This window comes from Camponotus floridanus, unplaced genomic scaffold, assembly GCF_003227725.1.
Source record: "Camponotus floridanus strain SB8 unplaced genomic scaffold, Cflo_v7.5 scaffold34, whole genome shotgun sequence".
In the NCBI taxonomy this organism is placed as follows: domain Eukaryota; kingdom Metazoa; phylum Arthropoda; class Insecta; order Hymenoptera; family Formicidae; genus Camponotus; species Camponotus floridanus.
The window spans coordinates 951,046-978,702 of NW_020229481.1; the positions used below are offsets into that span (position 1 = coordinate 951,046).

The 27,657-nt window shown below is 27.3% G+C and overlaps 1 protein-coding gene, 1 long non-coding RNA gene and 2 pseudogenes across 2 annotated transcripts; 3 read left to right on the forward strand and 1 right to left on the reverse strand.

Annotated features, from left to right (window-relative positions):
• Positions 1–303: 303 nt before the first annotated feature.
• On the forward strand, positions 304–9,644 carry LOC112638657 (annotated as a pseudogene).
• Positions 9,645–9,842: 198 nt separating this feature from the next.
• On the reverse strand, positions 9,843–12,179 carry LOC105253505 (annotated as a pseudogene).
• A 2,111-nt stretch (positions 12,180–14,290) lies between these two features.
• On the forward strand, positions 14,291–27,377 carry LOC112638656 (cytochrome P450 4C1-like). Its single transcript, XM_025410736.1, has 13 exons — positions 14,291–14,412; positions 15,328–15,624; positions 19,664–19,773; positions 20,007–20,097; positions 22,548–22,733; positions 24,895–24,988; positions 25,346–25,448; positions 25,608–25,713; positions 25,996–26,102; positions 26,175–26,243; positions 26,482–26,650; positions 26,808–26,987; positions 27,062–27,377. Exons 2-13 carry the CDS (start codon positions 15,471–15,473, stop codon positions 27,226–27,228), a joined length of 1,536 nt encoding a protein of 511 aa, XP_025266521.1. The 5' UTR covers positions 14,291–14,412; positions 15,328–15,470; the 3' UTR covers positions 27,229–27,377.
• Positions 20,104–21,507, forward strand: LOC112638660. The gene is made up of 3 exons (XR_003123111.1): positions 20,104–20,483; positions 20,555–20,721; positions 21,023–21,507. It is a non-coding gene; the product is annotated as an uncharacterized LOC112638660 (long non-coding RNA).
• Positions 27,378–27,657: the final 280 nt, after the last annotated feature.

Below are 27,657 nucleotides of genomic sequence, written 5' to 3' on the forward strand. Positions count from 1 at the left end.
TAATATTTTTTTCCACTTACAATGAGCAAGTTTATCATACTTCTTCATGAAACTTTAAAGTTAATCATAAATAAACGTTGATTATAAAAAATATATGATTAATGCCTTTCAGTGATCTTTTTATTATTCTCTCTCTCTCTTTATGTCTCCTTCTATTTAGGATTAACATTTAGAATAACAAGATAATTATCAATTTTGTCGGAGAATTACTATCATTTATTTTATGATACGTGTGAAGAATCAAAAACACGCTAAACAGAATAAGCTTAATTTGACAGTTAAGAATATCAATGTTAAGGAACGATGTTTATAAATATATCGTTATTGTTTATATTTATTTTATTGTATATGTTCATATTTATTATATATTATTATTACGTACATTATGGAAAAAAAGGACGACTTCTTCATCTTATACCAGGACCCCCAAGCGTTCCGATTTTCGGCAATATATTCCTACTCCCAGTTTCAGCAGGCAAGTACAAACTATCTACTCTATTTAATTGACAAATAACTCGTCATTCAGGCATACATGCACAAGCAACAATATTAAATTCATAAATCTTTGCTCTGAAACGTATACTTATCAAGATTATTATTATGCAAGCAGATTACATAACTGAGCACTTCTCTTTGAAATAATTATTAGTAATTAATTTTTTTAATTATTTGTCTATTTTCAAGATAAAATTGCGTTAATATTGAAAATACACCAATAAAATTAGTTGTACTAAAATTTTTCCATAATTAAAGATTAAATTAAAATTGGCAAATTAGAGACACAATATGGTAATTGGGGCTCAAGGAAGAAACAATACTTCCTTCCTTCTGATTACACGTGTACTTCAAATTAAATATAATTATGTTAACAAAGATGAACGTTTCGAATGATCTATTAATCCTTCTTCAGTGCGACGTTAACAATATGCGTTACAAAGTATTGCAGACACATCAAATTATAAAAATATCTGTCCTTGATGCGTACATTAGTACATTAGAACGCATAAATGTTAGATTGTATTTAGATATGTGGTAGCACATGTTTCAAGTAATTCTTCAAATTATTGTAATATGCCAATGTGTTAAATCTAACAAGTCAAGTGAAAATATAAATACAAGGAAATGTTATGTAACATGCGTAATATACGAAATATACATAAATTAACTTTTTATATTTTAATTACTAGTCAAAAACATGATTTATCAGATTCTGCGCTTTTTACAAATTGATAATGATATATCGTTGTGTTGTTGTCTCTCATGTTGACTTGAGATTTAATGATGGAATTAGACATATTTCTTTCAATTTGCTATTTTATTACAGGTATGTAGATAACTTTGGCGATTCCTTCTTCCATGTTCAATGAGATCTTCAATTCTTTTTATCCGAGATTTTAGTTCACAATGGAAGAAGGAATAATAAACTTAATTTCTTTGATGTTACGATAGTCGTGAATAATAATTTAATTGAATTTGAGATCATAAACCCACTTTTTCTGGGAAATATCTAATTTATAAATGGAATCACCCACTATTCTATAAGAGACGAATAATTGTGGGATTGATAGATCGTACCTTTTTATTGTCACATCCCAAATTTCACTCAAAAAAATTTTGAGCTGATCAGCATTTTCTTGGACAAGTGTTATCCTCTGCTTTATATTTTCAATGTAATACGAAAACACCTGAGGTTGCCATTAGCCAAGAATCAAACAAATTTAGAGTTTAATGAGAACCATCCTTCAAAGAATCCTCTTCATATTTCACTATATCTTATATATGAACAATGATTTTTGGAACAATTTAAACGAATTCTTAGCGATCATGACACGGGATTATCTTATTTCAATTCAGATAAATTTCGTAGTTTTGCCATAAAAACATAATGCCAAAAGATTCATGCAGCAATATATAAGTCTCATGCAATGATTGCGAAGCGTCATGTTGGTTAGATTAGTAGACAATTGAAACAACGAATTTCGGGACATCGAAACCATATCCAGAGTAATATTTCGCAATTTTCAGTCATAATCAATCATAGATTCAAATTTGGTCATGATTTTAATTGAGAAGAACCTGAAATTTTGGACAGAGAGTCCTGATTTGACAAAAGATTCGTCTCTGAAATACTGTTCATCAAGTGATAAAAAATAACTTGAATTTATAAATAATATTCTTGCATCACGCATTTGCGACGATAATTGATAATTTATCAAACATATGAGATGTTTGTTCATATATTTATACGTTTGTTATTATCAAATCAATCGAGTTTGTTCTCGGTTGAGTCTATGTTTACTTTCTAACAATCGAAGACATATTTAAACATTACATCATCGAATCATCAGCCAACTTGAAAGATACATAATGATATAGTTAAAATGTTAATTAACATTACAATTGACAACAATATAATATGTGTCTTCAAGTGTATTTGATTTATCGTATTTTGAACCACCATGTTGATTTTTTAAGAAGATAGTTTATATTGGCTGCGGTCAAGACTGCACTATGAATGCTCCGAAACTTCATTCTTTATTTTCATTGAATATAGTACAAAGATAGAATGATGTTTCAAAGCATCCAGAGCGTCTTCCCGTACGCCATAATCATCTAAAAGCAGCCTCCTAGATGGCGTTATTAACGCTGGTACAAATTTTAACAAAGGAGTTTACAGACCCTGGATTTAATACAATAGGCACATGACAGTACAATAATTTAAAGAATTATTTGAAATAATGTAAAATGTGCTGCCAGATATCTGCGAGATATAATTTAATGTTATCTACACTGCGTTATTCTAACGAAGACAGATATTTTTATAATTTAATGTGTCATCGTATAACACTTTATAACGCATATTATTAAAGTTGAACTGAATCAAAAGGGAGATCAAAAGATTATCCAAAACGTTTGCTTTTGTTAGTATAATTATATTTAATTTGAAATATACGAATAATCAGAAGGAAAGAAATGCTGTTTTTTCCTTGAGCCCCAATTACCATGTTGTGTTTCTAATTTGACAATTTTGATTTAATTTTTAATTATTATTATTTGAAATAATTTTTAAATTTATTCAATCTTATTTAATTTTTGTATTGATATTTATAATATATTTTTTAGTGGAACAATGGAAATTATTTTGTACACTATGTGATAAGTATTATCCTATTTTCAAAATATGGGGATTATTTGAATTTGGTGTGTATATCCGTTATCCAGATGACCTGGAGGTAATAAAGAAATTTCTAGAAAGATTTATTTCTCTACAGACATTACAATTTAGGTAGATTATAAATTTTGTATTTCACAAAGATGCTTCAAGAAGATTTTTGCTGATAAAAATATTTAAAGAAAATAAAAAGCATTGATTCAGAACTTTATACAGATTAGATTAAAATATCAGATACAATTAGTTAATTATTTGTGCATCTGAGATTAAATGCTATAATAAATAAATGTTTCTGGTGATTATAGAAAATATTAACCAGCACTAAGCACATTGAGAAAAGTCGTTTATATAATATAACACATCCCTGGTTGGGCACAGGCTTCCTCATCAGTACAGGTAAGATAATAATGTTAGCATATAAAAACATTATTTCAGTTTGTTATCGTGTATTGTGGGAGTATTCTAATCTAGCAAAAAAATGATTTTTTGCAAAAATTTGGTATGGAAAATATGTCTGCAAAAGGATTTAGTTCGATTCACAAAATTGACACAGTTATAGCACCCGGTAAGGAGCGATCTCCGGCGCGCACTTCGGTGGCGCGGCGCACAATAGAGCATTGTGTCGCCATTTACATTTTGGTTAGATTCGGTTAGTGAACTGCTAAAACGTTGCTTAGGAGAAACACAAAATAACAACTAAAATTTTTTGAATTTATTGATTTGAACTTTTGCTCCAAAACATTTTTATTCTGGGACAAAGATTGAAGTAGCAACATTTCTGGTAATTATTATCTTCAATGAAGGATTTATACCAATTTTGAAAGTTATGAACTTAATGAGTGACTTCTGATCCCAGCATGTGGAGATGTACGCAAATTTTTGGAACGAAACTCGTATCACCCGCTTGAAACGGCGTTCAACTGATTTTGTTAAAGATGAGAGACTAAATCGCAGGAAAGAGGGAACAGCTCAGTAAGACTTTTATGAGCAGGAAGGTCCCCTGCATACTCCTGCACTAACTAATTGATCGTAAGTAAAATTATCTCTATGTAATCAATGTGAAAAATTTTGAATATGTTTTTTATTTTTGCCTCTCACATATCTTATGATATCTCATGATATCGCTAAAACCAGTTGAGTTAAAATCAATTGAGTCGAATATGCACACATCTTCAGCATAAGTATAGTTAAAGCACCTCCCAAAATCAAGTCCAAATATTTTTTTTAATTCTTACAGCCTTTTACAGTTTTTAAATTTTCAATATTTTTTTTCATTTCGATATCTGCTATAGCCAAATTCATACTAATTAAGAATCTCTCTGGTTTTTTATTTTAGATTTTAGGAGCAGAACAGCCAGAATCATAAGAGCCATGAACCAAATTTTTTTTTACCTTATTCAATATTGCATTTATTTATAATTATTTTTTAGTAAAAAAATTTGGAAATATACTTCAAGTATGTACATATAAATTTTTGGGATGCGGTGAGAAAAATCACATCCCAAAAAACTTACACTGTTCTTTAAAAAAATTTGCAAAAAAAACATACAAACATTCGGTTTCTAGAATACTCCCTTAATACCATCTTGTGTGAACATAACAACGCAAAGTTGAAAACAATTAATGAACTAAATAAATGAAAAAATAATAGGAATTCCTATACTGGTCGAAACGTCAAAAATTAATACTAAATAAATTCGGTTGGAGATGACGTAAATATGATTTTTTGAAGTAACGGAATTTTCGTGTGATAAATAAATTACCCATTGTGTACAAAGACATTTAATTTTAATAAGATTCACATCTGGATGAAATAATATTTCTCAGTCGAAATACTTAATACTTAATTATTTCGGTTGCACTGAAGTTTTGTTATCTATCTGTATTACAAATAATCAAATAAAATATTACAATTAGATTTAAATATTATCTTTTTTAAATGGTGAACTTATATAATATAAATAACTTATAACTTTATAACTTATATAACTTTATTGTTATATAAATTAATAAATTTAAAAGAAACCTATAAATGAGATCATATCGAGAGATAATTTTGCCGGATACATATATTTCCAACTAAATAGAAATAGTAGAGATGATCTCTCTATAAGATATTTCAGTTAAAAATTTTCAAATGTAAATCAAACATCATTACGTAACGGACAATTTTAATAATTTTTCGTATATTTTTTATTCATCAATCAATAAAGATTTAAATTTTGATCTATGTTTTTATATTTTTTTGATTCTTTGGCTCACATTTTATAATATTTTTGTAATAACTTTGATAAGGATCTGGATTAAACCAAATTGTATGTATTTTAATCTTTAATTTATTATAATTTAATGTGAATTATTGATAATAATTGCATATTTTTTTGTTACGCTCATTACGTACATCGGTGCTTGGTTTTTAACGTCCTCTAATTTGTTTTTGATATAAAAATTTAATTACAAAATAATAATTAAATTCAAGTTAATACTTTCAATACTTACCTTTTGTAAAACTTTTAACTTGAGAAGATGTATTTAAAAGATTATAAAAGAATTTTACGATATAAAAAAAAACGCAAAATAATATTGTTATTTAATAATGGGCAGTAAACATTAAACTAATTGTAAAAGAGACGCTATAATATGTATAAATCTTATATTCTATTATTTGTATTTTATCGTATAATTTTTATCTTGTTTTTGTTCCAGGCGTTAAATGGCAAACACACGGCGAAAGATATTAACTCCTGCCTTCCATTTTAATATATTAAACCAGTTTGTTGATATCTTGATCAAGGAAAGTGATTGCATGACAAGATCTTTGAAGGATGTCGGAGGGACAGTTGTGAAAGATTTATTACCATTTATTAGTGAACATACGTTAAACGCGATATGCGGTAACATTCCAAATGACTATAACTTAAGAAAAGAATTTATTTCTACACGAAGTATCACATGCACAAGCGCGCGCGCGCGCACACACACACACACACACACACACACACACATATCGCGACGTAGACACACGCATGCATACAATGGTACAGTGAAAATAAATAATATTCGATTTTTTTATTGTCAAAGCTATCAATGAAATATTCACCCGTAATAATCTTCGATGATTCGATCTCGACACAGAGTGTGCCAAAATTCGAGGACACGAAATGCACAGCTTGAATGTCCGTGCCAGAAGAAACAACTTTTTTCTTTGGCAAAAACATGTTTGTTCAAACATTACTTTTGAAATAAAAACAACTTTAAACTAACGAATGAGTGATCTGGGCCAGATACGCAGTTGAATCATATATGGTGTACAGCATGATATTAAGAAAATCGGGTTTTCACGCATAGTAATGACGATTAAGCGATCAGCGATGTATCAATTTATAGACGAAGGAAATTTGATAGGTTTAAGCAAACTCATCTAAGTGCTTCAATTGAGTGATTATTATTTCGAATTTATGATTTTAAGTTCAATGAAGTTAAGAAAATGAAAGTATATAATTCCCATATTTTCTATAAAAAATATTTTTTATTTATTTATATTTTCAACAAATGTGTTTTGTTTAACAAATCCTTTAATTAATTATTTCCATTTAAAAAGTAATATTTAACGCACTTTTGCCAGAGGAAAACATTGTTTGGCACGGACAATCATACTGTACATCTTATGTCCTCGATTTCTGGAAACTGTATAATAAATATATTTTAGAAATTTCCATGGGCGTCTCTCTGCAAAAATTCGGCGAATTCCAACAACAGTATCGAAATGCAATTCATGAAATAATCGAATTGATAGTTTATAGGTAATTCAATATATGACAGTATAATAAATAATTGTGTAACATATTTAAGATCCTTTATTAATGATATACTTATATATTTTAAAAAAGATTGATTATTAAAGTCATGTGAAAGTAAACAACTGTTTATATCAATGTTAATATAAACATTGATTTGTTTAAGCCCATAATTAGCAATTAAAATTATATTGTGCATGCTGCATTAAATGCTTTATTTCAAATTGCTTTTAATCATGAAACTATTGAACAATTAAGGAAAATAAATTGTGTGGGCAAAATTTGTAAATTAAAAAACATTTATCTGTGATAAAAAAATATTACGCTGTTTTAGCTAAAACAAAAATACAATGTTTTTGGAGAATGATCTACATAACTTTTTTCGTCACACATAGTTTAAAATTTTTTATATATTGTCTATAACCTATGATTATTTAGATTTAAGATTACTCTATTACTTCGACGATGACTTTATAAGGCTTTACAAAATAATAACATTATTATAGATATTATAATACAACTTAATGAATTTCGGTTTAGAGGATTAAGGCCTTGGTTGTATAATGATTTATTATTCTCATTATCACCACAAGAAAGAAAACAAAAAAATCTCTTGAAGATATTGCATGGATTTACAAAAAAAGTACGTTATAAGTCATGTTTCAAGTCCTTCAAATAATACTTTTAAAAATTACAATAAATCGTAATATTAATAACATATTATTAATATTTATAAGGTAATACAATATGCCATTGCTATTTAATACAAAAATTAAATATCGTATCTGTGTATAGGTCATCGCGGAAAGAAAACTTTATCATGAACGTACAGGTAATCGATACTTAAAGAATCTTGGAGATAATAAAGAGACGGAGGCAGAAGATGTCGAAGTATTTGGAAGTATGTGAGAACTCAGAGCTTCTAATTTAAATTCGACTTTACAATCTAAAATTATAAATTATACTCTATTTACATTAAACATATATGTATACTCACACGAAATGATGCAATACATGTTCGCTATAAGAATAAATTATTACTATTTGCAAGAAAGTTTAAATTTTAAACAAAAACAATGTTATATAGTTAAAGCACGATGTGCAAAAATGATGAAAAGAACTCAAAGCTTCTAACTTGAATTCAATTTTGCAATCTAAAATTATAAATTATACTTGCACTAATTTACATTAAATAATATATAATGACACGAAATGATGCGTTATTTGTCCGGTATAAAAATAAATTATCGCTATTTTTAAGAATTACTATTTGTAAGGAAGTTTAAATTTTAAACTAGAACAATGTTTTATAGTTAAAGCGGAATATATAAAAATGTGATAATCGTTAATGTGCCTTGCTTATTTCTAATTAAAAAGAAACGGGTAGCCATGTTGGACCTTTTAATAGCCACATCTCGAGAAACTTCTTTAACTGATTTGGACATAAGAGAGGAAGTCAATACTTTCATGTTTGAAGTACTTATATGTAATATTTTTTTAAATTTTTTGTACATATTAATTGTACATATTATCTAAGCACATAAAACAATATGATGATCTGATTACAGGATCATGATACTACAGCAGCGGGTATAATGTTTGCTTTGTTATTATTAGAACACAAAGATGTTCAGGTATACTTCAATATCTTATAATATATTATTTAAATTGAGAATTTTATTCAAAGTACAAATATCAAGTTTTTGTTCACAGTGTATTTTTCTATACATACATCAATATATAAATTCCGAAAAAACATCTTAAAACAAATATAAACAATATGTTTTAATTTATTATAAATTTATTTATATTTATGCATATAAAAACCTAAATTGAAAAATATATTTTAATCATTATCGATGACATAGGAACGTGTGAGGGTAGAAATTAATACCGTGATGCAAGAGAACAGAGGGAAACTTACCATCAAATCATTGCAAAATTTATCATATTTAGATAGATGTTTAAGAGAAGTTCTACGTTTGTATCCCAGCGTGTTTTTAATATCACGAAATACTGCGGAAGATGTACAACTACGTAATTAATTACTTTTCTGACATGGTTTTGAATATGTCACATCACACGAAGTATATATTGTAAAATTTAAATTGTCGTTAAATTAAAATTTGTCGAATGTAAAATTTAATATATTATATTACATTTTAAAAATACAATATTATATACATTTTATTTTTCTTTTTCAAAAAATCTTACTTTTGTAAATTTTGAAATTTTCTTATACTTTTCAGATTCATATATCGTACCTGCTGGAACAATCTTACATCTTAATATTTACGGAGTTAATAGAAATCCTAATTTTTGGCCAAATCCAGAAGTATTTGATCCTGATAGATTCTTGTCCGAAAACATACGGAAGCGTCATCCTTATTCCTACCTACCATTCAGCGCAGGACCGAGAAATTGCATAGGTGAATTGGTTAGGATTTTCATTTCTCTTCATGCTGATAGTTTTTGAGAGACTTCGAATTTTGTATATTATTAGGTCAACGATTCGGTCTGTTGGAATTGAAGACTATGATAGCTCCTTTGGTGCACAATTTTTACTTGGAATCCGTTGAGGATTTAAAGAATATTCAACTGAAGGTTGATATAATACTTCGTCCTTCTCATCCGGTTTATATGAGATTTATCCCCATCAAATGCAAATAGCCGTTTGAAACTAACGTAAATACTACATGAGTGTAAAATGTACAAATTGCGAGAAAATCCTTATATATATTATATAAATGCAATTGTAAACAAAATATTCTAACAAAAGTAAAATTTTAAAACTGAATAAATTTTTTGATCGATTTAATTACATAGTAGTAAGTAAAAAAATTATAAATGAAACGGAGATGTATATGTATGTACCATTTTCCAAAATTTGGGAAACAATAAATTATGTAGAGCAATCGCAACAGAGACGGTTTGGCAATCCATACTTCATCCAACTTATTCGCAATCGCTATCCCCACTAAAGTTGAGCAACGTTTTGCACTTATTTTATTTTTGTCTATTTCCGTGTTTATACTGTATTTCTAAACAAACCAAATTACAGTAATTGATTAAATATGTGTAAATATTATAATCAATTAACGCGCAAAATACACAGAGCGTTTCACGAAACTCGAGAGAGAGTTTTACTAAAATCTCGGAAAAACGAGCGGAATTGTGAGTTTTATTCACTCTTTTTGTTACTTTTTATTGAAATGTGTTTCATGTAATAATACATACTACATCAGATCTTTCTGTAAAGCTTTCGGCCAGAAAATTCGTCTGTACCGGACCCGAACAAACGATTGTCACATCGATATGCTTAGAGTGTTCTAACATTAAGGATTTAAAATAACCCTGCAAATAATATAATGTTACTACCTATTTCTCTTAAAAATTTTCGCAAAATTATTCGTTCAACAAAATTATCGTATACGGCTTAAAAGTACGTATAACGCATGTTTAATACCATTATAGGACCCTGACATAATTGCCGGAAAAAATCCCGCGGCGCTAGAGTTGATGACAATTTAGCCATAGCTTGTTTGTAAAAAATACCTAACTGTTAATCTACTTAAAGATACAATGGACAATACATTCAATTCAAATATTTCTCTATCGACTGCTATTTGAATGTTTTCCCTTTGCGTTCGTTGATTTCGACCAGCATTATTAACGTGTATATCCAACTGAAATGCATATGGTAGTAAGATTCTTTTTCGATCAAATAAAAAATAATAAGTATTAATTAATAAATAATAAATAGTAAATAAATAATAAATATTAATATAATAAAAAATGACAAATATACATAAAAGATTTCATCGAACTGCGCAAATCAACGTGATCGTAAATACGTGAAACGTACTTTGCAAAATTTGTTGATTACGTGTAGGAATGCTTTTGCGTGCGAGTAATTAAGCAAATCGTCCAAATTAAGCACATCTAAAGGGTACACTTCCACATCATTGTTATTTAAATATTTGTTCTCAAGAAAGGAGAGTGAAACGTTTATAAAAATCTCAGCATATTTTTATACAGTTTAATATTTGAAATTATAGGAAGAAAAATTGTTTATTTATTGGAAGGAATGTGGTATTTTCCATATGTGCTTATTTTAAATAAAAATACATAAAAGTACATTAAAGAAGATGAGTCAGCAAAGAGTCGGCAATAATCGCGGTAACGGCTCAAATCTCCGTGTGTTGTTGTTTTAAACACTCGATCTCGACTCTGTCAACCGTTCCCGCGGCCTCTCTCTCGATGCCTTCGGCGATCTATCCGACTTCATACAATCGAATTATTAACTATCCATCTATAATAGCGGAAAATCTAAAAATCCCTACAATAATTACTAGTCCGCAGTATATAGTAAAAGTACAGCAAGAGCCAATCACGCTGTTCTGAAAAATTACACCGTAAAGCTGAGAGACCGCATCATCTTGTTTCATAAAATATCGAGCTTTAAGGTAAAATTATAGAATATTAAAACAATGGATTGACAGATTTTGTTTTATCTTGTAGGATAGTAGGATAATATGACAGTAAAATAATTGATTGATAAATTTTATTTCATCTTATATTGCAATTTGCCAGACTCTATCAAACGTCTTAGAAATATCAAGCAAGACTTCAGAACATTAACTTTTGCGTCAATTCCTTTATGGATTCCACTAACCAATTTATGTACTAAGCAGTGCATATAATTATATATTATATATATTATATATATATATATTATATATTATATATTATATAATTATATAGAATGAGAGAAAATAAAAAGATTGGGAAAGAATAAGAAGAAATATGAGAATATGAGAAAGAAAGAGAGAAGATTGTATAGAATAAGAAAATAAAAAAGAGGAAAGAGATGTGTAAAAATCAGAATGATTGAAAGAAAATGAAGGAAAATCAATTAAATATAAATATATGAAGTGGCTCCTATATATAACAATCAGTAATTAATCGGGCTTGAGGAGCAAAAAAGAAAAAAAAAAAAACTTTGAAGTTAGAAACGAACGTATGTCTAATTTAATACAAAAAATACAATTTAAATAGGTTAGCTTTAATCATATTATTTGTTCGCATAGTAAAAAATTAATTAAAAAGTTATGATTTGAAAAATTAATTTCGCACATAATATTAACAAAAAAAATTCTAACGTAAACGTTTCGGTCCTCGTCTGGACTCTCCTCAATACGAATTAACATTGATGAATATAAAAATTTCATTTTAAAATAAATTAAATTTAATTACAGGAAATAAATTAGAAAATAAATTAAATTTAATTACAGGAAGATTAGTCAATTTTAAAATATTAATTAATTAATTTTAATATTATGTTATTAATTATAATAATTATATAAATAATAATAATGGCTGTTCTTCCGAAAACGATCGTGCTCCGATTTGAGTCAAATTGTAAATAGGTTCCTTTTAAGTATAAAAGAAGTATACGAGAAGGATTTTTGGTGACTCGAAAATTAAGGCACTTTTTACGCCCTTTTTTTTGAAAGTGAATATTACGTTTAAACAGTTTGCCTTAATAAAGGAACCTATTTACAAAATTTGACTCAAATCGGAGCATGATCGTTTTCGGAAGAATCATTATAAATCATTATAAACAAAAGACAATTGATAACCATTCATAATCATTGATGCATCGATAAAATAGTTATTTGATCTCTGATTGACTAAACAACCGCTCTTGTTTTGTGAACATCGCTAATAGATTTTTACAATCGTAAATTATAAATTATGTTGCGATTTTTATTAGAGACAAAATCGCTTTGCATATGTGCTTGCAAGAGTGTGTAAATGTTGAAAAATGTCACAACTGGTACAGGATTATCATACTTCAGAATTGATTGCACTAATTTTATTCAAACTCAAAAGCCGCAACCGAAAAATTGCATCAATATTACAAAATGTTGTTAAATTTTTGATTATGACTTTAGTTTCTGAGATATTTTAATCGGAAGTTTATTTATAAAAAAATCCCGGATAAACTACTTGATAACGCCTCGATATATCGGAAATAGTGACTCTCAACGGTCAGATCCAGTTCATTTATTGTTATGTATTTGACATCACGATACTACCGCGTCGGTTGATTAGTTTCTATGATTTTTACACATATCTTTATTATATAACATTTTTATATAACATATTTCAAAACATTATAAATCAAAAATATAATTTTGTAATTCTTGTATTTCTAATAAACGTAATTTTCAAAAGTTATATAATTATTTTTATAGAAAAAAAGCAGACTTAAACAATATACTCGTATACACTTATATACATATCTATGCACTATAAACACTTTAACAACAATTTTTCTGGAAGTGGAAGTGACATATTGTTTTATTATCATATTGTTTTCAATATCAATATTCTTTAATGACATGAACTAATCGAGACACATACACACACACACGCGCGCGCGCGCGCGCGTCTCTCTCTCTCTCTCTCTTTGTGTGTGTGTGTGTGTGTGTGTGTGTGTTGTGTCTTTAACCTATTCAGACCCTATGCACATAATTGTGCACAAAAACATAACATAACATAACATAACATTACCATAAAAAATTCAGGTCTGAATGGCTTAAGGAATGTGGAATTATTCAACCGTCGGTATGTCAAAAGGCATACAATTCTGATTATTAATATCATTAAGCACAAAACAAAATGTTTCACCTATCCGTTGTTCATGAGTGCATTGAGAGAAAGATATATATACATTTCGATCAAAATTTCTCGTTTATATAGAATCGTATACAATTATGTATGATTATATCTAAACTATATTTGTTACTTATACATATTTATATATGACGCAAGACTTATATATAATTATATATTAAACTAACAAAAATCCATGTATAATTATACATAAAACATTGTGAACATTATATATGCAAAATGCGCAATTATATATAATTATATGTAATATTATTGCAATTATATAATATCTCCTGTACTCTATTATTTATAATTATACATATTTTTGCATAATTAGTTTTGCATATATAGTTTTGTACAATTATATTCAATGCTGCATGAATATACATGAAAAACTTTTGAAAAACATTGTGAACATTATATATGCAAAATGCGCAATTATATATAATTATATGTAATATTATTGCAATTATATAATATCTCCTGTACTCTATTATTTATAATTATACATATTTTTGCATAATTATTTTTGCATATATAGTTTTGTACAATTATATTCAATGCTGCATGAATATACATGAAAAACTTTTTACCAGGTGTGCTCATGAGCTGATGAACGGATATAAAGTATAAGTCTGAGATTTACATTATTAGTTCGAGAAGATTTGTTTTACTGACATGTGTATCTGCTTGGACAGATTTGCAATTGCATTTTAAATATTCGAGTGTTTTATTTGATCGTTTTATTCGAAAATTTATCAGGTAATATATAAAATAAAATTTTATAATACTATTGTAAAATCCCAACTGATTAATGATAATATAATTATTTTAAGAGCATGATTTTTATATAAATATTTTATATAAATTTTTGAAATATTACAAGCTGTCAGTTTTGTACGATTTTTATTCTTTGTTATAATTTTATTAAATGTATATTATAACAAAAGTATTTTTACAGAAATATGTTTAACAATTAGATACACAACAAAACAGAAAGAGAAATTCTTTTAAGAAATTACGATAATACAAATTGTATAGTATATGAAAACACAATATAATAAAATAATGATTTTTAATAAAAATCATATAAAAATTAATCAAATAATTTTTTGTTTTGATACAATTTGCAAATGCTAAATTAAATAGATTTGGTTTATAACAAAAACTCTGTTTATAAAATAATGAAAGTATATTTATAGATCTAAGATACTTTCGAACAAAGATTCGCATACAAGAGAATTTTAAGTGGATATTGTGACGTAATTGTTTAAGATTTTTATACATTTATACAGAGCTATGGATTAAATAAAATTATAATTAAAATACTAATGCTAAAAACAATTTATAAATGTTTGCCACAAGAATTAATATAAGAATTGATATGAGGAAAACTCCCGAGATAAGGAATACTCGCCTTAATTAATTATTTGCAATAAGTTCTCGAAATTTTATTTTTTACAATAAAAAGCAATTGCAATAATGGTCGAAAAATTTAAAATATTTTTATTGTATTCATAGATTTTTTATTACGTAAATAATGAACAAATTTATCATATTGTTTCATGAATCTTTTAGTTAATCGTAAAAGTTAATTATAAAAAAAATATACGATTTATTCCGCATTTCAGTGATCTTTCTATTATTCTTTCTCTCTTTATGTCTCTTTCTATTTAGGATTAACATTTAGAATAACAAGATAATTATCAATTTTGTCGGAGAATTAATACCATTTATTTTGTGACATGTGTGAAGAATCAAAGAAACAATAAACAGAAGAAGCTTAATTTGACAGTTAAAAATATCAACGTTAAGAAACGATGTTTATAAATATATTGTTATTATTCATATTTATTATATCGATATATTATTATTACGTACATTATGGAAGAAAAGGACGACTTCTTCATCTTTTACCGGGACCTCCGAGCGTTCCGATTTTTGGTCACACACTCCTAGCCCAAGTTTCAGCAGGCAAGTACAAAATTTCTACTCTATTTGCGTTAATTGACAAATGACTCGTCATTCATGCATATATTTAAGCAAAAATATTAAATTTATAAATCTTTTGCTCTAAATGTATATCAAGATTATTACATGCAGATTACATATCTGAGCATTTCTTTTTGGAATAACCATTTGTTATTAATTTTTTTTATTATTTGTCTATTTCCAAGATTAAAATGCGTTAATTAAAAATAACAATAAAATTAGTCTCACTAAAATTTTTGAATCGATAATTAAATATTAAATCAAAATTAACAAATTAGAGACACCCCGTGTAAAAAATTTTTAGGGCTAGTATGAAACTATTGGCTAGTACGAAACTATTGGAATTTATAGGACTACATGAAACTATTGGCCCTGATAAGAATAATATAGGAATGCCATAGAAAAGGTTATCTTATCATCATCAATATGAGGCCTTATTAAATATTACTAAGGACATATAATTAAAAAACTAATAACTATCCAATGTTTATAGTTTAATTTAACATTTTATTAAATTATTTTATTAAATAATTTTGAAACTTAGGCTTTAATGAAAATAATTAGAAAGGCCCTTATAAAGATTTTTTAACTGTGCCGCATTTTTAAAATGAAGAATTCATGTAATACTAATTTATAAAAAACTCAAAAAAAGTTAATAATATTGCATTAATAATAACATTAATGAACAATGAATTCAATTAACAAAAAATTTCTATTTAAAAAAACTTATTTATTTCATACTTTTCGTGTATTGGCCGGTCTTTTTTAATTAATTTTTCGTTAATTATTGCGAATAGTATAGTATCTTTCTTCTTATTTGAGCCAATCCACCTTCACACTTCGGGACTGTAAAAATGTTCCTGACACCCTGTATATCGTAGAAGACAGAATAAATATCCATGTAGAAATGAATATCAATTGCAAACAATATAAAATTTTCTTATGCGGTTCTGATAGTGTTTCCATTTAGGGTCCTGATAACATTTCCCTATCAGGTCCTAAAGCGCCATTTGTTACAAGCCATGTAGGATCCAAGTGTTCTATACTAGTAGGGCCCAATTAATTTTTAAAGTATATTAATCAGGTCCTTTTTAAAACCTTATTACTTTTTCTACAAGGGACGGCGCAGTAATTAGAGCTCAAGAAAGAGACAACACTTCCTTCCTTTTGATTACTCTATATATTTTAAAATAAATATAATTAAATAATAATAAATTACATTAATTACAAAAATGAACGTTTCAGATAATCTTTTGGAATTTAACACATTGGTACATTACATGCGTTCTAATTTACGGGTCAAGGGCAAATATTTTTATAATTCCATGCGTTACACACTTATATAACACTTTACATATATAACACTTTTTTCTAGAAGTAATATTGCGACATCTATTTGCATACTTTTTTGTTGCAGCAATTTACTCGCTCCGTTTACTTCTACAAGTAATTCGTACCATATAACAATTGATAATATAAATTGATAAGATTTAATTTCTTTCAACAAAGATTGTGTTTCACTAACAACTTTTGCGTCTTTAGGCTCTCTCTCTCTCTCTCTCGCTCTCTCTCTCTCGCTTAAAATTTCTTCAAATGTTTTTATAAGTTCTTTAACTTGGAACCGTACAGCTTTTATACTTTCTGTCCGGCATTCCCATCTAGTTTCAGATCATAATTTTGGTGTAAACTTTAAATATTTTTCGCAATATCGTATCTGTAGTTAGAAGCTGACAAAAAAGTATATATGCGTTGATTGACTCCAAAAAATGTAATAGCCTTTGAAGAAACACTAGCAATATCGAAAAGTACGAGATTTAAATTATGGCAACCACATGGAGTGAAAAATGCTCTTTGATTTTCTCGTAATAATTGTGCCTAAACACCAGATTTGTGTCCTTTCACATTTGCCCGATTGTCATATCCTTGTCCTCTACAATTTTTTAAATCAAGTCCAAGATCTGTGAGATGTTCTTTTGAGGTTTGTGTTAATCCCAATCCGCTACTGTCTTTGACAACCAAAAAACCTATAAAACTTTCACAAATTTGTACTTCGTCTTCATGTGCATAAACGTAACGTATTATGCAGGATAGTTGCTCCTCATGGAAGGTATCAGTTGTGCAAAGAGAATTAAAAAATATTTGGCAGCCTTCACACGATCAGTCACGATCACGATCGTATTACTAATTTGATTTCCTATCAATGTTATTAATTCATTCTGTATATCTTTGCTGAGATAATAAACTTTATATTTTTATTTTTTACTGCATTGACATGTTCCATCAAAACAGGATCGTATCGAGACATAAGTTCAATTAATCCTAAGAAATTCCCATTATTTTTTGTGCAAAGCACAGACAAACCTTTTAAGGCCATATTACGCTCGGATAGGTATTGGGTAATAGATATTATTCTTTCTAAAATATTCCTCCATTTTTGTTTTTCTTGGATAAATAATTTTTTAGACACGTGAATAATATTATTTTTGTTTGTAAGCCTTTTGTGTGCGTCATTCTACATATCCATCGATTTAAAATGTACTTTAAACAATTCATGCTGCTTTAATCTCTCTGATGTGTGCTGCCAGTCATTAAAACCATTGGTTTCAAGTTGACCGAAACCAATTCAAAATAACTTGCATCGGAAACAAAAAATACAATTTTTCTGTTTATGAATATATTAATCATGCCCTATCAATTAGTTCTCCATTGCTCATTTTTCTGTTATAATATATCTTAGAAAAGGATTTGTTTTTGTCATTTTTTGGATAGTAATGTATGTAATGTCTTTCAAGGCCTTTTTCTATTAAAAATGTTATCTGAGATTGAGTTAGACATAATGGCCAGATACCTATATCTTTAAGTTTTTTAGAATCGACAGCACTTGTATTTTCTTTCTCAGTATTTATTGTTTTCTTAAAACAAAAATTTATATAACACATGTGAAAGAAAGTTAATATATGAATAATAAATAAATAAATAAATTAGCCTATCATTATTCTTAAATCTAGTGCAAACAGCACTAATTTTTTTGATATACTTACAATTCTACTTAGATTATGTTCAAGATTATGATCAAAACTAATATAATCCTGAAAATCCTGATTTTCATTTGTCCTTCCAACTATTTTACATGAATGTTGTGGACTTGTACCAGGCATTTCTTCGGTATGTTCTCTAATGTATTTTCAATTTTTAAAAATTTGTGCATGGCATCTTTTTATAAGCGATAATTACACGGGATTATTTTATTTCGGCCTAGATAAATTTCGTAGTTTTTGTCATAAAAACATAATGCTAAAAATTTCATGCAGCAATATATAAAGTTTCATGTAATGGTAATGCAATGTATTGTTGTAGTGTTAAACAATTAATTAACACTACAATTGACAACAATATATTGTAACACATGTCTTTAATCGTATTTGATCTATGGTATTTTGATCCACCATATTGATTTTTTCGGAATATAGTTTATATTATCTGAAAGCAGATTTCTAGATAGGTTACTAACGCTGGTACAAATTCCAACAAAGGAGTTTACAGATTCTGGATTTAACACATTGGCACATTACAGTACTATAATATGAGGAATTATTTAAAATAATGTAAAATGTATCAGATATCTGCGAGATATAATTTAACGTTATCTACACAACGTTATTCTAACGTTATTTATCGTTATAAGACAGTTCGTTATATTTTTATAATTTAATGCGTTATCGCATTGAACTGTGAGGGAATCAAAAGATTATTCAAAACGTTCGCTTTTGTCAGTGTAATTATATTTAATTTGAAATATACGAATAATTAGAAGGAAAGAAATGCTATTTCTTTCTTGCGCTCCAACTGCGCTGTGTATTTAAATTTGCCAATATTGAATTAATTTTTAATTATTATTATTCAAAATAATTTTCAATTTTATTCAAATTTAATTAATTATAATTTATTTTATTTAATTTTTGTATGGATATTTAATATATTTTTTAGTATTATTTGTATGGATATTTAATATATTTTTTAGTGGAACAATGGAAATTATTTTGTACACTAATTGATAAGTATTATCCTATTCTGAAAGTATGGGGATTACACGAATTTGTTGTGTCTATCCGTCATCCAGATGATCTGGAGGTAATAAAGAAATTTCTGACAAGATTTAATTCTCTATAGACATTACTTTAACTAGAGATTACAGAATCTTGTATTTCACAAGAAGATTTTCGTTGAAAATATTCCTTAAAAACATAAAAAAGATCAATACAGAACTCTATACAGATTAGATTAAAGTATGAGATACAATTAATTAATTATTTGTGCATCTGAGATTGAATGTTATAATAAATAAATGTTTCTGGTGATTATAGAAGATATTAAGCAGCACTAGGCACATCGAGAAAAGTCGTTTATATAATATACTACAACCCTGGTTTGGCACAGGTCTCCTCACCAGTACAGGTATGTTATAATGTTATAATAATGTTCACATATAAAAACGTACAAACATTATTACAGTTTGTTATCGTGTATTGCGGAAATATTCTAGTCTAGCGGAAAGAATGATTTTTTGCATATTTTGCAAATATTTGATATAGAAAATATGTCTGCAAGAAGATTTAGCTCGATTCACAAAATTGATAAAGTTATAGCACCTGGTAAGGAGCGATTTCCGCCGCGCGCTCAGCATTCCGGCTGCGTTTTGGTTAGGTTCGGCTAATGAATTGCTGAAACGTTGTTTAGGAGAAACACAAAATAATAACTAAAACTTTTTAAATGTATTGATTTGGATTTTTGCTCCAAAACATCTTCATTCTGGGGCAAAGATTGAAGTGGCAACTTTTCTGGTAGTTATTATCTTCAATGCAGGATTTATATTTTGAAAGTTATGAACTTTATGAGTGACTTTTGGTCACAGCATGCGGAGATGTACGCAAATTTTCGGAAGAAAACTCGCACGAAACGGCGTTCAACTGATTTCCTTAAAGATAAGAGATTAAATCGCAGGGAAGAGAGAACAGCGCAGTAAGACTATTATATGCAGGAAGAAGGTCCCCTGCATGGCCCTGCACTAGCTGATTGATAGTAAGTAAAATTATTTCTGTGTAATCATTATGAAAAACTTTAAATACGTTATTTAATTTTTGCCTGTCACATATCTTATGATATCTCATGATATCTCTAAAACCAGTTGATCAATTGAGTCGTATATGCATACATCTTCAGCATAAGTATAATTAAAGCACCTCCCAAAATCAAATCAAAATATTTTTTTTTATTTATAGAGCCTTTTTACAGTTTTTAAATTTTCAATATTTTTTTCATTTCGATATCTGCTATAGCCAAACTCATACTAATTAAGAATCTCTCTGATTTTTTGTTTTAGATTTTAGAAGCAGAATAGCCAGAATCATAAGAGCCATGCCAGAACAGTCATCATAAGAATACATTTTTTTTATTACCTTATTCAATTTTGTGTATTACATTTATTTATAATTATTTTTTAGTAAAAAAATTTGGAAATATACTTCAAGTACATATAAGTTTTTGGGATGCGGTGAGAAAAACCACATCCCAAAAAACTTACTTAAAAAAATTTGAAAAAGTAACATAAAAATTCAGCTTCTAGACTAGAACACTCTCTTAGTACCCCTTTGTGTCAACATAACAACGCAAAGTAGAAGACAAATAATGAACTAAATAAATAAAAAAAATAATAGAAATTGCTATACTGGTCGAAACGTTAAAATTGTAAAAAATAATACTAAATAAATCCTGTCGGAGCAAACATGATTTTTTGAAGTAACGAAATTTTCGAGTGACAATATAAATAAATTACGCATTGTACAAATACACTTAATTTTAATAAGACTCACATCCTGTTGCAATAATTTTTCTCATTCGAAATACTTAATTATTTTGGTTGCACTAAAGTTTGCAATTTATTTTTGTCACAAAAAATAAAATAACTACAATATTATAATTATAATATTATAATTAGATTTAAATATTATCTTTTTTAAATGATGAATATATATAATATAACTTACAAAACTTTATCGTTTTATAAATTAATAATAATATCATTTTATAAACTAATAAATATCGTTTTATAAATTAATAAATTTAATATCGTTTAAATCGTATTAATAATTAAATATCGTTTTATAAAAAAATAAATATCGTTTCATGAATTAATAAATTTAAAAGAAACCTGCAAATGGGATTATTTCGAGAGATAATTTTGCCGGATACACATATTCTCAATTAAATAGAAGTAATACAGATGATCTCTCTATAAGATATTCCGATTAAAATTTTCAAAAGTAAATCATACATCATTACGTGACAGACATTTTTAATAAAATTTAGTATATTTTTTATTTATCAATCTGTAAAGATTTAAATTTTGAATTACGATTTTATATTTTTTTATAATTTTTTTGCTCATGTTTTATAACATTTTTGTAATGACATTGATAAGAACCTGGATTAAGCCGAAATGTTTGTAACTCGACTTTTCTATTTGATTTATTATAATTTAATGTAAATTATTCATAATAAAATTACATATTTTTTTATTTTTACGCTCGTACATGGGCGCTTGGTTTTTAGCCTTCTGCAATTTGTTTTTGATTGATATAAAGATTTAATTACAAAATAATAATTAAATTCAAGTTTTATTCAAGTCATACTTTTAATACTTAACGTAGAAATTTCATAAGAAAATACATTTAAAGAATTATAAAAGAATTTTGCGATAGAGAAAAAAATAAATGTAAAATAATATTGTTATTTAATAATATCCAATAAACAAACATTAAATTAATTGTAACAGAGACACTATAATATAAATCTTATATTCTATTATTTGTATTTTATCGCATAATTTTATTTTGTTTTTGTTTCAGGCGTTAAATGGCAAACACGGCGAAAGATATTAACTCCTGCATTCCATTTTAATATATTAAATCAGTTTGTTGATATCTTGATCAAGGAAGGTGATTGCATGACAAAATCTTTGAAGGATGTCGGAGGGACAGTTGTGAAGGATTTATTACCATTTATCAGTGAATATACGCTAAACGCAATATGCGGTAATAATCTAAATGACTATAACTTAAGAAAAGAATTTGTTTCTACACGAAGTATCACATGCACACCCACACACACACATACCGCGACGTAGACACACGCATGCACAATGGTACAATGCAAATAAATAATATTCGATTTTTTATTGTCAAAGCTATCAATGAAATATTCACCGTAATAATCTTCGATCACATGCCAGTATTCGTGGACAAAATGCACAGCTTGACTGTGCGTGCCAGAAGAAATAACTTTTTTATTTAAAAATTTGTCCGCACACTACTTTTAAAATAAAAATAACTTTAAGCTAACGAATATGTGCTCTAGGCCAGATATATGCCCTTTAGGCAGTTGAATCAGATATGGTGTACGACATTATATTAGTAAAGTCAGATTTTTCGCGCGTAGTAATGACGATTAATTAGTGATGTATCAATTTATAGAGGAAGGAATTTGGCGGATATAAGCAAACTCATCTAACTGTTTCATTTGAATGATTAATAGTGATTATTATTTTGAATTTGCGATTTTGAGTTCAATGAAGTAGATGAATTGAAAGTATATAATTCCCATACTTTCTATAAAAAATATTTTTTATTTATTTATATTTTCAACAAATGTGTTTTGTTTAACAAATCTTTTTCTGTTCAAATTTAATGAAATTTCTTATAATTATGTACTTATAAATATATATGTATGTGTATCTCTAATCGTAAAAAATTTTCTAAAAAAAAAGAGTTTTGTTTTTATTTTCACGTGTAAGCGTACATCTTTTTATCTACATTAGATACGTTATTAAGTTCGTGTTCATTACTTGTGCACGGAAAACCCGATGTATTTGTCAATATCGTATGGCGTGCTTGAGGTTAGTTTGAGCTGTCCACTATTTTATGTTTACTTTTTAATTTTTTTAAACCTATACAGCAGATAGCTATATATTGCAGATTCACTGCAAAATGTTGCTGCACCATTGCTATGGGATTGCAGCAACATTAAAATGTCGGCTTTTAGGAATATTGCAATGTAAGATTGTAGTAATGTTACGGTGCAATATGTATTTATAATATTAAAACGCGTTTTGGTACAAATGCAGACCGTTTTAAATTTCATAAATAAACTTCGAAAAGATTAAAAAAATGTCTAAGAAAAATAGGAAAAAAAATTTCCTTTTAAAAAAATTTTACACTTTTAAAAAATATTTATTAATGTTTTATATTAATAAATTTATTAATTATTATTATATATTTAGTAATTAGTTTTTATCTATAAATGTTTTCTTATTAAATTTTTATCTCTATAATATGCATACAATTATTTTACATATCTTCGACACCAGAATTTTAATACGTGCAATGAATTAATTATTTTTTATTTATCCATTTAGTGAAGAAAAATCTGTTTAATATTCTGAATCCCAACGAAGGATTCAGATTATTAAATAAATTATTTGTTCAATAATCTAGATCCCTTATTAGAATTCAGAATATTAAATAATTCAAGTCAATTTATTAGAAATTAAATCGATTCAATACAAGAAATATAATTACTGCATTAGTCTTTTGTAGACCTTATATCCACTTTAGACGAAAATTCGAATACGAGTTAGTTAAGTCTGGTGCCGTCGTAGCGGCAAGTAAAGAAACACATGTTATACATTCGTTATGTTAAAATCTTGCTGCAATATTGCCAAAGTAATATTACAAAATAATACTTCTGCAATATTTCTGCAGCATTACACTGCAATGTGCAATGTTGTAACATTGCAGCAATGTTGATACAAACTTCTGTGCTATATGAGAACCGTTGGAATCAAAATTATTCACATGTTATCTATTCTATTTATTTTATTTTCAATCGTTTTTTCAGTGATATCGTTTAGAATTATGTTCTCTTATTAAATAAATTGTATTCAAAATAGCGTTATTGAAATATGCATAGTTTTTATAAAATCTTTAATAATATCGTAAAACTCTGTGTGCGTACTCCTGTGATTTATGCGTAATTTAATTAATTGTTCCCGTTTAAAAAGTAGTATTTAAACGCACTTTTAGCAGAGGAAAAAGTTGTCTCTACTGGCATGGACAATCATATTGTGCATTTTATGTCCACGATTTCTCACGTGGATATAAAATCCCACGAAAACTCTGTATAATAAATATATTTTAGAAACTGCCATGGGCGTCTCTCTGGAAAAATTCGGCGAATTCCAACATCAGTATCGAAATGCAATTCATGAAATAATCGAATTGATAGTTTATAGGTAATTCAATATATGACAGTATAATAAATAATTGTGTGATATATCTATGATGCTTCATTATAATAATATAGCTATACATTTTAAAAAATAGATTGATTATTAAAGTCATGTGAAGGTGAACAACTGTTTATATCAATGTTAATATAAATATTGATTTATTTAAGCTCGTAATTAGCAATTAAAATCTATTGTGTATGCTGCATTAAATATTTTATTTCAAATTTTTTATGTATTGCCTATAACCTATGATTATTTAGAGTTAAGATTACTCTATTTCTTCATGATGACTTTATAAGGCTTTACACAAAATAATAACATTATTATTGATATTATATAACTTAATGAATTTCGGTTTAGAATATTAAGGCCTTGGTTGTATAATGATTTATTATTCTCATTATCATCACAAGGAAGAAAACAAAAAAATCTCTTGAAGATATTGCATGGATTTACAGAAAAAGTACGTCATAAGTCATGTTATCTCAAGTCCTTCAAACACTTTTAAAAATTATAATAAATCTCGTAATAACATATTAATAACATATTATTACCATTTATAATGTAATACAATATGCTACTGCTATTTAATACAAAAATTAAATATAGTATTTGTGTATAGGTCATTGCGGAAAGAAAACTTTATCATGAACGTACAGGTAATCGATACTTAAAGAATATTGGAGATAATAAAGAGACGGAGGCAGAAGATGTCGAAGTATTTGGAAGTATGTGAGAACTCAGAACTTCTAACTTAAATTCGACTTTACAATCTAAAATTATAAATTACATCTATTTACACTAAAATTATATCTATTTACACTTAAATTATAAATTATATCTATTTACACTAAATATATATTTATAATTACACGAAATGATGCAATACATGTTCACTATAAAAATAAATTATTACTATTTATAAGAAAGTTTAAATTTTAAACGAGAACAATGTTGTAATTAAAGCGCGATATGCAAAAATGATGCTAATATGCCTTGCTTATTTCTAGTTAAAAAAAAACGGCTAGTCATGTTGGACCTTTTAATAGCGGCGTCTCGAGAAAGTTCTTTAACTGATTTGGACATAAGAGAGGAAGTCGATACTTTCATGTTTGAAGTACGTATATGTAATATCTTTTTTTAATTTTTTGTACATATTATTTAAAACAATATGATGATCTGATTACAGGGTCATGATACTACAGCAGTGGGTATAATGTTTGCTTTGTTATTATTAGCTGAACACAAAGAAGTTCAGGTATACTTCAGTATCTTATAATATATTATTTATATTGAGATTTTTAATAAAATTACAAATATCAAGTTTTTCTTTACAGTGTATTTTTCTATACATATATCAATATATAAATTCCGGAAAAATTAAAACATCTCAAGATAAATATGAACAATATGTTTTGATTTATTACAAATTTATTTATATTTATGCATATAAAAATATTAAAAATATATTGTAATTATTATTATCGATGACATAGGAACGTGTGAGGGTTGAAGTTAATACTATGATGCAAGAGAACGGAGGGAAACTTACCATGAAATCATTGCAAAATTTATCATATTTAGAAAGATGTTTAAAAGAAGCGTTACGTTTATATCCCAGCGTGTTTTTAATATTACGCAAAACTGCGGAAGATGTAAAATTACGTAATTAATCACTTTATGTCACATAACACGAAGCATATACTATCGAACGTAAAATTTAGTATAGTATATTACATTTTAAAAATACAATATTACGTACATTTTATTTTTCTGAAAAATTATTATTTTTTAAATTTTAAAATTTTGTAATACTTTTCAGATTCATATGTTGTACCTGCTGGAACAAACTTACATCTTAATATTTACGGAGTTCACAGAGATTCTAATTTTTGGCCAAATCCAGAAATATTTGATCCTGATAGATTCTTGCCCGAAAACATACGAAATCGTCATCCTTATTCCTACCTATCATTCAGCGCAGGACCGAGAAATTGCATAGGTGAATTGGTTGGGATTTTTATTTTTCTTCATGCTAATAGTTTTTGAGAGACTTTGAATTTTGTATATTATTAGGTCAACGATTCGCTCTGTTGGAATTGAAGGCTATTATAGCTCCTTTGGTATACAATTTTTATTTGGAGCCCGTTAAGGATTTAAAGGATATTGAACTAAGGGCCGATATAATACTTCGTCCTTCTCATCCGGTTCATATGAGATTTATCCCCATCAAATGCAAATAGCCGTTTAAAACTATCGTAAATACTACATGAGTGTAAAATGTGTAAATTGCGAGAAAATCGCTATATATATTATATATATATATGCAATTGTAAACAAAATACGCATTGTATATGAACATTATATTTAATTATAAAAATATGAAGATGGATATTGTTTGCATCTTTCTTAATACCCTCGATTCTGTTCTGGTTGAATATCCTGGTTAAACATTCGGCGGAGGTGTGCATAACCAGTGTAGATATAGTTGACACAAATTGCAATCCAAATCTTATAATCTACCCCGAAAATCACGACTCTCTATGCGCCATTGAACTTTATTATTCATTATTCAAGAAAGCTATTTTGAGAGTGAGAGGTAAAAAGTTCGAAAAGCAATGATAAATTTTAAAATTGACAAATTTGAAAATAAATACTAATTATCATTAGAC